Consider the following 12277-nt stretch of genomic DNA (forward strand, 5'->3'; position numbering starts at 1 on the left):
ACCGTTTCTCTAACTTCCCTACAGCAACTGATCTTGGCACGTAAACTGACTGTACGCTGCAGCAACTTGGGCGCCGTGGAGCCCAGGTGAATATGCTCTGCGCTCACTAGCGGGCTGCGTAATTGAGATGCAGAGAAGCAAAAGGTGAAAGCTATATTCAGTGGGGCACGGAACATCCTCAATTTTCTGAAGTACAGCTAAGCTGCAAAAATTTCAGGAATCCCCCTTTAAAGGGACTTTGTACACCACAGTGCATGTAGGTAGGAACAGAGAAATTGGCATATTGAAGCAAGTATCTCATCCATCCAGTGTCTTGACAGCAACAAGACTGAAATGTTTAATTTGATGCAAGAAACTCTAACAGCACAATTTCTCATTAGAATTTTATCCTTTCTATTCTAATAGTTGTTTCTATGTTTTCAATCTAATCTAAGTACAGGGATTCGTATAAGCCCCAAATCCTTTTATAATGCTATGTGGGAAGCTTTTGTTCTCAGATTTATCTCAAGTCAGTAAGTTAACTTTGGTATATGTAAACCTATTTCTTGCCATCATTTATATTTTTTCTTTTTCTTTTTTTTATTTTATATTTTTAACAGTAGGAAAAGTAAAACTATAATTATTCTCTGTGTTAAGTACTATGTCCTAATTTATTCATATCTGTGGTGAATAACACCATACTTTTTTCCCAGTTTGCTCTTATGTACAAGCAACTGCAGTGAAACATAGACAATTTAGGGAGGGTTGGACTAGATGATGATGATGATTATTATTATTATTATTATTAAATTTTAGGGTGGTTAGGCTAGATGATCTTTAAAGGTCCTTTCCAGCCCAATATAATCTATGATTCTATGATTTGGTTTTCTAGTATTGAATATACGAAAAGATAACAATACTTTCTGCATTGTTTCACGTCTTGTTCACTATGAATCCAAACTAATTTTTTAATAATTACATAATGAATAGAGTTAATTTATAAAGCTGTCCAGAGTGGTTTCACGTAATTTACCAGAATTGTTACAATTAATTTTTCTTTTTAATAAATTGATTATCTTCCAAAATCAGCATATAGTGTTATTTTGAAACCCAGGTACAGTATATGCCATTTTGACCGAAGCTGCTGATTTTAACAAGAGATTGACTATTTTTCATAAGCAGGTCAGTTAAATTCTTTAAGAACTATAATCTGCATACCATTCAGTCAAGATTACTTGTTGATTTTTTATAATCTTGTTATCTTTAAGCACTCCACCTTTAGTACTGACAGAGAATATGTCTGGGCTACGTATTTATCAGTACCTATTTATGTGAAAATTATCTAGCTCTCTTAACTTCCCTTTAGTTTCTCCACCAACTCCAGTAGTCAGTGAGCCCATTGATTTATACATACTAGCCAAACATGAAAATTATTTCCCCTCACTTATTTGTCTCTTTACCTCTTTATAAAAGTCTCACATACTTTTCAGTTCCATGTACTGCAGTCTCATTTGCGTTATTTCTAATTCTTCCTCCTGGTTAAACTGTTAATACAGCTTTCAGAAGGCAATGCCTTCCACCAAAGGAGAAAGGGAAGAACTTTGAACCCCTCTGTGTGAACTGAGCACAGTGAACAGGGGCCATCTTGCCCATAATTCTCAAAAGGTGAGGAGTCCCTTAAAGATGCCAGAGGGAAAAAACCTGAAATTGCTGCACTTCTGTTTCGAAATGTCTTTTTGAGAGATTTGTGAATAGCAGGTATCAGCTGATGGTACAAGCTGCTGAACAGGGAATGGATGGAGAATTACAGCCCTCCAGCTTGGTAACATGGAGGCTTCAGAAGGTTTACCTAAATTGTGAACTATTTCAGGTCTTTATAACTAAGAGATCCATGAACTAGAAAATGCAATAAAGTATCATGGAGATCAAAGGAAACAGGAGAGAAGTATTTAGTTTTCGCTAAGTAGGAAGTGGCTACCAGTGACTTAAGCACATTTGCAGTTGAGCAAAGAAAGCAGGCACAGAAATCAAAGAGCTTGAAGATATTTGTGCAATGTATTTACATGCACTTTAAATTTTAAAAGGAAAATGAGGAAGTTATAATAGAAGAAAATGGCACAATCAAGAGATTACTTCTTCAGTTTAAGGAAGGATAAAGATGAACTTACATGAAGGAAAGAGGACTCTGAGGAAAAAGATTAGTGAAGAATGGTGCTAAAGGATGAAATAAAGTAGACAGCGAAAGAAACAAGTACATATGTTTTCAGGAAAAATTAAATATATAATAAACATGTAACAGTAGAAGGAAGGTACCTGGGGGGGAAAAGGCAATGTTTTAAAAAGCAGAAATTTCAAAACAGAGTGGTTTGGAGACTTGCGTCTGGTTATGTAGACTTTAATAGTATCTGAATAGCATCTTCTGTGCAAATTAACTTAGCCATTTTTAGCCAAAATCACTTTTTATACTAAAATCTCTCAAAGGAAGAGAATAAAATAGAGTTTATACAGTAGAAGAGTTGCAGTCTCAACTTAACTTTTCTACAATATATCTACACCTTACCATTGTATTGCAGTTTGAAGGTACAACTGTGATATTTTATATGTGAATTTTACAGCTTACGGTACTGTGCTCCTTATTCCATTGTCAGACAAACATCATGAAGTATTGTCATCTCCTATTTCTGTTTTGAATATACATAATCTTTTCAAATACCTGAAATATTTGCATTGACTTGTCCTTGCACACTTACCAAGACTTTCTACACTCTGTATCTACAGGCATGGTTGAATGGTAATGTACTGGTTTGTGGTCCTAAAGCCTCTATAACATGTCCCAAATTCGCAGGATACTCACACATATCCAGCTATACACTTGAATCCGATTTAACAAAGCTGACATACAAATCTCACAAAAGCATGATTTGCCTATTGATGCTGCACCTGCAAAACCACATTCATTCCAGCAAGTAAGTGGAATATAGGCATGTAAAGAAAGTACACCAGCTACCCCAGGATCAGACAGAAGTATATGAAAAGCTGCATACAGTTAAAACTGCTAGCCAAACCGTGTCTTCTGGCCTTTGCCTCTGAACAGATACACAACAGTTGGGACTACCATAGGCCTGACCTAAACAGGCGTAAATCCACTGAAAACAGTGAACCTGTACAGTGTACCTCATTAACCTGAAGACTTAAACTTGGTTCAGGGTACCAAAACTCTCTAATTTGGCTCCCCAACCAATACATTCTTAGGAGGCGACCTCTGCCTCTAACAGGAAAAATTATTTTGTGTGGCAGCTGCTACTAACTCCACAGACACACACTGTTCCATTCACTTCATTTTACTTCTTGGGTTGACAGACAGAATTGAAATTAAAGTTTTATGTTAAAGTAGGATTATGTTTTCATAATTCCTACATAGAATAAACAGGAAGTTGCCATTTTGTAAAAACCAAACCTCATAAACCTTTGTCCTGGCAATGCTGCTATGTAAAACATATGACAAAAATCAAGTTAAAATATACTGACAACCATTCTACCACACCAAGGGGAACCAAGTCCAAGAGCCTCCCTGGGATAAAAATTGTGACTGCTATAATGTATTACTGAGATGACTGCAACATACAATTAGGATGAAGCACTATCTTCACAGACAGTTAATTTACTATTTATTTAATAGTTTTAAAATGTCACAGAATACAAAATTCACAAAAAAGAAAACACTGATGCTCCCCAGGAAGACACTCTATCAGAAGTAATGTTCTACTTTTGATTATTACAGATAAGTGTTGGTCAGGAGATAAAATGAAGGAAACAATGGTCTTCAAATATTGCAATGATTTTTCAAAAATGCTTGGATTTCAGCAAAGTGTGACAGAAAACTCACTCTTGGTAAAGTGAAGCATCAAAACAAGAATTCCTTTGAACATGGTTTCTCTTACAAAGAACTAAACAGTTTTGTGTCATGGAACGGTTTTCTCCTGCCTATGAAAATATTTTATTTCTTCAGCAAAGGTATATTTTTTTCCTGAAGTTGACCTGATTGTATTTCTTTCTTTTTTCCAAAATTGTTTCAGATATACTTGAAACATGCATTCAGATCACATAAACTGTTGAAACTACTGGAGGGCAGAAAAGGAGAAGATTTTTTTAAAAAGGCAAAAAACCTACCCAAAAACCAAAAGCTAGTCACAACTGCTTCTCCATGCTGATAATTTCTGTTAGAAAACAAAATTTCAATCTGCAATTCAAAGTCAGCTACCAGTAACTTTTCATCAATCTTTATTTTTGCTCTGGCCATTCCTGTCCTTTACTTTACTTTTCTATGTTTCACCAGTTCTCTACTCTTAATATAAGTTGCAGAATCAGTTTTAAAAGCTTTTAAGAGTTGCTAGAAATTTTTCTTGTTTTTAATTGAGAGGCTAATTGAAGCTCTTTAAGTTTTTCCTAAGATACTTTATTAGTAGTGTGACTTTTTTTTTGCCTCCACAGCACAATGGGAGAAGACGACTTTGGACACTTATCAAGTTTTACAGATCTCTGTCAGTAAACTTGACATGTGAATTGTTGCCAAGCAAGGGGGTAATAAGAGATAAGATCATAATCATTGTGCACTTTGCTGATACGCTGTAATCAAATGTGGCAGATTTAGGATGTTCAGAAGGAACTGTGCTAGAATCTCTAAGCAAGCACTAATGGAAAGGTTAATATGATGGTAGTTAGCAGACACCAGCAAAAGCAGTTTGTCACTAGAACTGAATTTAAACCAGGCACATTCAAAGTCTTTAGCTCAAGGGGGCAATAAAAATATAGAATGGGTAGACTTAATACACTACTTCCTTTCTTTTTTATTGTCTAGCTACCAGAGGGTACCTATAATTTGTTATGCTTCATACTATATTTGGAGGCATCTGTGAAATTCATTCATTTGATAGAATAAACTCTAAGTGTATTTTTATGTTAACAATACAGATTATACAAATGAAAATTGACAGTGATAAAAAGTCTTGATTTCTACAAAGCAGCCACATGAATTTTGGAAACATAAAATGAAATGGGACAACCCACAGTTTTAATATCTGTAACACTGATGGCATTGATGTACCTGCTGGTGTATGGTTCTAAAGAAGTCTAAATTGTAGAACAAAAGCCGTCATTCTTCCCCTCTTTTTTTATATGCAACCATCCACACACAAAAGTGGCACGTTCTTAAAGCGATGCGGTTTGAATTGCGCGGCTTCTATTATTTATGCAAAATAGGTGTTGAGCAGTCAAACTCCTATCTATTCTTTTACACTGCAAACAAATCAATTAAGGTGGGTCTTACTCCCATGAAAAAACATGTAATAGGATTTATGTGTGTTCAGTTCTGCAATTTAGATTTCAGTAAGATCACTTACTATCTGCAAAATTAGCACAACCGTTGTCACATTAATTATAGTATTTAAAACCTGACTATTTGAATTCAGCACTAGAGACCAGTAGCTGATAGCTCTCCAAATTAAGTTATCTGAATTTAGCCAATGGCAGATACTATTCAAATAAATACCTCAAGAAGATGAAATCAAAAGCTCTGAGAATTGCTGTAAAATCAACAGTGTTTACTTCAAGAAAGTACTTTTTAGAGCACAGATGGAAAACACCAACTCAAATATGTTTTGAAACACAAATTCCACACTACCCCTTCTAAAAGAAGCAGTTTGTAGAAGCATGGTTTACATTAATCAGTACCTAACAATTTTATATACAACCTTTCTAAAATTCATTTGCATAATGATAATCCGCATATGGCAGGGTTTAAGTTATTTAAGCGGTGTTATATTTCACTATTTAGTCTTGCTTCACCACTGCTTTAGCAGTGAATCCTCATGGAGTGTAATGCAGCTAATGAGGTAGCTTTTTAACTGAACAAACTGACAGGTCCCATATCTGCAGAGGCAGCTTGAAACCGTGCCCAACCTCTCGGCTTCCCAAGAGGCTTTTCAAAATTCAATAAATAACATCTGTAGGCGATGTTGGGTGCAGACCTAGCAGAGTGCGTCATAACACTGAGCTGGCAGAACAAAGAAACCATGACGACTGCCAAGTTTCCATGGCAACCGCTGCGAGGCTTGGAGAGTATAATAGCACATCAATCATTGTCCAAAAGAACTTCATTATCAGCAAGAAAAAAACCTTTAGGATCTGTTTAGTGTGCAATTGTGGGTTAACTCACCTCAAAGCCTTGCTCTCTAGCAAAAGTGGCAGCTTCCTGAAATAATAAAAAAGAACAGTTAATTATAAAGTGCTAGATAATGAAGAAATAACACATTTTGAAACTCATTCAGCCAGTTTTCCTTTTACACCATTATCTCAATATACCCATATACAGTTGTTCAATTCTGATAGTTGCACCAAAAGCTCCCCCCTCCTTCCCTCAAGCCCAACAACAGTACAATGTCAACACATTTCACAAGTTCAAATAAAGAAGGTACAACATGTTTTTTCCAGGCGAGGAAAGTTACTTCTGGAGATAGGACTGTGACTAGGAAACCACTACTTCAAATCCAGACAAACATCCTTCAGACATATTTTTAATTCAAGTTGTATCATATCTCCATTTATGTATGGCACTTCATGGGATACAGGTTATCAAGCCATTTAAAAACAATCACTTGTCATCTACCGTGCATTAAAAAACTAGGATCACAAAATGTGTTCAAACCCTTGTGGTGGAATCTGATGAGCATTTCAAAATACTCTGATGTCTTAATCACTGCTTTAGGCAATTCAACTCCATTCTTTTCCGAAAGAACAGAGGAAACATCAGGGTATCAGAATGTCCTCATTTCTTATTTATATTAATTGGAGCAATTAAAATCTGTCTTGAAATAAAAGCAAGGAGACAGAAGACAACAGCAGTGTTTTTCCCTTACTCACTTTCTACCTTAACATTGCAGATACTGCCGAAAACCCTCAAAGTCTTTATATTTTAACTTGCGTTCTTCCAGTTTATCTTTGCCAAGTGATATTAATAGAATGATAAGTCTTGAGCCAAAATGGTGACTTGATCCAGTTAAATGAAAATAACTACCATACCAAACCATTTAAGTCCGGTGTCCCTACAACAGCCTTTATTGCTGCAGAAAATATACACTTGTGGACTTATATGATCTGCCAATTTGGGGGCAATGTAAGAATTTGAAGTGGGTACAATTGGTTATAACAACAGTAAGTTGAGGTTAATAAAATGTGATAAGCTGAAAAGCACAACTCCTCGGGCTGCTTCACTGCAGAAACATAAGGCTGACCGGGTTAGCCTTAGCTGATGTTGACAGAAAAACTGAATCATGGTCCTGACAATTGGGTGCGGGCAAGGTTAGCCACTTTGACAATTTACTTACAATTGAATTCCTTCTTGTACATCACACAGTCAATGACATTTGCTAGCCTGGCTGTCAAGAAGGAGTGTAGGGTTCAAAGATACCATGCAGTGTTTTCCTAAACCGGCATGTGATTAACAAAGCCTATGCTTGTATGAAAAAAGGAGCCTGCAAGCTTCCACTCTGAAGCGATGCACTTACAATGAACTGCAACACAATCAAGAAATCCTCAAATGGGATCAGGACACAGAATAAAAAAACAACCCAAAAATAAAAGAAAGAAAGGAGTGGTAAGGGAGCAGAGAATAAGAAAATGGACTAATAATTATGTACTGTAGCCAAATTACTTCTTTAACCTCAGCTTTTTGGTCGTGCAATTGAAATCGGAAGTTACACTGATCTGTCCTAAGGGGGTTTCTTTAATGCCCCAATATAGCAGGACATTAACATCTGTGTTAAACTATTGTTTGGCCAGGAAACTGGACACCAGTGCATTCTTACATCTGTGAAATAAAAACTATTCCAGTTAAGTAGTGTTTCCTTATGTGGGAGACTTTGAGAGAATTCATCTTAATTTTCTGTACTGGGGCACCCATGCATAGCACATGTGGTTTGAAAGACCTGGCCCTTCCACAAGAAAGGATAAATGATTGCACATTTGTTAAAAAGCATCTCATCTTTGAATTTTCCTGTTAGAGCGTCATCTTTTAGCCGGGTCTGCTGGCTGGCTACATGAATAATGGCAGCTAGCATACAATCATAGATTTTCCTGCAGTTGACCTCTAATCTAAGGGTGTCTGAACACGCCAAAGAACAACAGCAACCTTAATTTTCTTCTCTCCTATCAACCAAACCTCAGAATAACTGCTGAGCAGCTTCTTTCAGTAAGGACAGTGCCTACAGTCCCCTAAGAATCAGCTTCTCTCAGAATAACATCCCTTTAAGAACTAAGGCCCTTGGAGTAAAACAGATAATAAAGCTCAAAACACACGTTTGGAGACTACAGTTTGGTGTTTGCAAAATGGTGAGAAATGTGAGGCGGGCCCTGAATGCCAGGGACAGTTCAAAGTAAATTAACCAGATAAAAGCGATGAGAACCTTTTAGTATCTATTCGCAATAACAGTGAGAACAGGAAACAAGCAGACCCCATCTGTGCAGCCCTAGGGCACCTCATACTGAGCTGCACGTCTCTAATAAAGTAGTCAGGTTAAAATCTAAGTGGCTGTAACATGTGGAGACTGCTAGGGTTACCACAGCCAGCCAGGGCGTTCCCTGATGCAGGTGATAATCAGTATGATAATCACTATATTTACAGGCTTTCCATTTTCTATCTGACATTGGAAATCACGAAGAAGGAGGGATTAAGGAAATAAACAACCTACACAGAAGCTTTACCGCTCCCCAGAGAATGCAGCATTTTCATTCATGCATGACAGGCGACAACAGCAAAGCAAAACAGCGACAGAACAGAATTTTCTTAGGAGGCTTCATTTCACATCAGGAGTTCTTTTGGTTTTGATAAACTTTAGACATCATTCATTCATTACTCCAACTCAGCGTTTTCAGTTATTTTCCATTACTGTCTACAACTGAACATCTCATTTCATAAAACCCTCTCCCCCACCTTTTTACTCTTTCATACTAAATACATTAAAATCTCACAGTCCTTTTTCTATATAATCTTTTTACTAACGCAACAGTGAATTTACTGCTGTACCATCTAAAGTAGAAATGGGATTTGTTATTAGTTATGAAACATTATTTGGCTCATGCAGTTTGGAAAAAAACAATCCCTAAGTACAGTCACGCTGAAAAAAACCTGCATACAGAGCTACTTCACAGGAGTAACGCAATGTCACCAAAGTTAACACACACCCTCTCTTTGCACAATAGTGACCAGTTTACACAGGAAAGCGAGATAAATTAAAGAGATAACAATAAAAAAGACAACTTCCCTTAGTACTGGCCCTGCTGTTATGTTAGAACTCGCTTGCTGAAAACTATTTCCATTCCTGCACGTATTTTATTGCTGCTGGAGTCCCAGTATTTAGTAAACAGAGCTGTCTATAATCTACACTGGGGCTAATTGTAACAGGACTTGTTAAAATTCTGAGCTCTTTTATCACCAGCAATACAAACTACTTGTTTATAAGTAAACAGAAACATACCCTCCAAACACAGAATTCATTAGCATTTGCATTCCTAGGAGCATTTGCTAGCCCCCTGTGTTAGAAGAATTTTACGATTATAGAGTTAAGATGGCTCAACTTCAATAATCGTACGTTCGGTTTGCCATAGCACACAGAAGGCAGGCTATATGTTAAATATTCTTGACACATCCGCATTTTTTTTTGTTAGTACCAAAGTTTCATGATGACTTGATCAAATTATAGCTAAAATGGTAACAACATGCATATTGGGTTAAAATTAATTGACGCAGGCCAACAACAAACTCATGCAGTTGCACTGAACAGCATTTAAAACCATGTCTTGACTGTTTCAAAAGCACCACCAACAGCATTATCTTCAATATGCATTTTAACCTTTGTATAGAGAAAAGGAGCACTGTAAACTAAATTTGCATTTCATTGCTGAAATCAACATTATCTCATAAAGAAATGATAAAACAGCGGGACAGCAATGATACCCTTGTACACTGAATGCACTTCCCGTAATTACACAAGAAAGCAAATACAGGGGACACTGGAGCTAATCCCTCCCCTGCCACCCTTCTTGGTATAGGAAACATCTCACCAAATAATCTAAACTCATATATTACAGTACTACACTTTGCAGTTCTCTTTAATTCTCTATTTTCCCTTGGGGGAATAAAAAAAGAGAAAAATATCATTATTCGATTTACTGTTTTTTTTAATTGGGAGATTACTGGCAGATTTTAAGGGAATTCCTATTGCAATAACTGTAAACTTCCCGAATTAACCAAAATAAGCCCCAAACAAGCCCTATTCACGTCTTCAGGAATCACAGAATCACAGAATATTAGGAGTTGGAAGGGACCTCGAAAGATCATCCAGTCCAACCCCTGCCAGAGCAGGATCACCCAGACCAGGTCACACACGAACGCGCCCAGGCAGGTTTTGAATGTCTGCAGAGAAGGAGACTCCACAACCTCTCTGGGCAGCCTGGGCCAGTGCTCTGTCACCCTCACAGGAAAAAAGTTTTTCCTCATGTTCAGGTTGAACCTCCTATGCTCCAGCTTGCACCTATTGCCCCTTGTCCTGTCACTGGCTGTCACCGAGAAGAGCCTGGCTCCTTCCTCCTGACACTCGCCCTTTACAAATTTATAAACATTAATTAATTAAGGAATATCATCCTCTTCCTCCACATAACAAATCTGTGACTCAGTGGGTTCAGCGCAGCCCACGAATCAATGTAATCTTAAGCCCCACACCCCACACCCCCCCCCAAAAAAAGCACATGTAACTGCAGAGGAAGATCCTTGAGGTACAGTGCAGTGCAGTGCAGTACGTAATGACAGAAAGAAATAAAAAAGCAAACTTGAGTGGACTCACTCAATGAGAAACAGTCAATAACCATAGGTACCATCCACTTAGTGTCTGCATTTGATGGAACCATTCCTACTGGCACCAACCATGTTTGTTTATAACTTGAATAGTACTTCCACCACTATAACTTACAAGACTTTTCCAACAGCTAAAATCTTCTAAAAATCAATCTTAAACAATTCCTTCCTTTCATACATTTCAGAAGTAGGAATTGTTAGTTTTCACAACTAACAACTATTTTCTACAATTATCTTGCTCGGGTAATTACCTTTTTCTTCAGTGTAATAATTTAGTACTATCAATCCCACCCACGAGTTCATCTCCAATTCTGGTGTAACTTCGTGTTCTTCGTATCCTCTCTTGCTTTTCTACAGATTGCCTTGTTTGCAGCAACAAAATGTTTGTTCCCAAATCTCTAACAGTAAACCCCCGTTATGTAAATGAAATGGGTGACAATAAATTAAAATAAGCAAATGGGGATATAGGGAAGACTTTTGTGCAAGACTATCATGCACACTGATATCTACAACTTCATTCTGTAGAAGACTGACTCAAATAATCAAAGTTGTTTTATATGGACAATCTCCTTTCTTAGAGAAAGGTACTGAAGATTTGTATTTCTGAAACAGACGTCTTAATTCATGATTTCCTAAAGGAGAGTATACTTGTAAAACTTTCTAAACCAAAACAAAAAACCCAACAACCAAGCAAACAAAAATTCATGTACTATTTGTCTCACTGCATTACAGAGACATGAAAGTCTTCTGCTTTATTATAATAATATAATTACTAACACCTGTCGTTCAGCTTTCCTTAGTTAAGCACATACCTGCCTGTCCCTTTCTGTCATCTCTCCTGGTCCCTAACAACAAGCTTTCTTACAAAATTTGGTGCTTTCAGAGCTACACCCTTGGTTTTATGCACTCCATAGGTACTGAGAACCTCTGATTTCAGCAGTACCTGTTGTGCCCTGTAATTCCGAATAGCGGCCAATAAAAGACATCTTCATTTGCTAAAATATCCCTTCTTCTCTGTCAGAAGGTAAGTAATGAAAAATACTACTGTCAAGATCACCAGGTGCCCTTCTTTAGGTATTTCCATCATGAAACACTTGTCACAGTGCAGGAGCTAAGCTAGTTTTTAAGGACGGGGGCTCGCAAGCTGTGCCATGCCATGTTTTCCACTCTTCCAGCTCTAGGCCAGTTTACACTAAATATGACCCTGGAAATGTGGCTTAAGGCACAGACAGGACAATGGATTTCAGTTGCTGCCTTGGAATTACAATGAAGATGTCATACATACATCCACTAACTTCATGACCCAGTTGATGGGGTGTTTCTATGTAAAATCCAGGTATTCAATGCAGCCCGTAAATGTGCAGTAGTATGATGGGTCTTTATATCACTCTT

At 37.3% G+C, this 12277-nt stretch overlaps 1 protein-coding gene across 1 annotated transcript in view; it reads right to left on the bottom strand.

Annotated features, from left to right (window-relative positions):
- ADK (adenosine kinase) overlaps positions 1 to 6229 on the bottom strand; it is a gene marked incomplete at its 5' end in the record, with an annotated part of 48458 nt that extends 42229 nt beyond the window's left edge. Inside the window, one exon of the mRNA XM_010189560.1 lies at positions 6194 to 6229. Within this exon, the coding sequence (XP_010187862.1) occupies positions 6194 to 6229 (36 nt within the window). The remainder of the gene's footprint in view (positions 1 to 6193) is intronic.
- Between the last annotated feature and the right edge of the window lie 6048 nt (positions 6230 to 12277).

The sequence above is a fragment of the Mesitornis unicolor genome, unplaced genomic scaffold (assembly GCF_000695765.1).
Source record: "Mesitornis unicolor isolate BGI_N332 unplaced genomic scaffold, ASM69576v1 scaffold9438, whole genome shotgun sequence".
NCBI classification, from domain to species: domain Eukaryota; kingdom Metazoa; phylum Chordata; class Aves; order Mesitornithiformes; family Mesitornithidae; genus Mesitornis; species Mesitornis unicolor.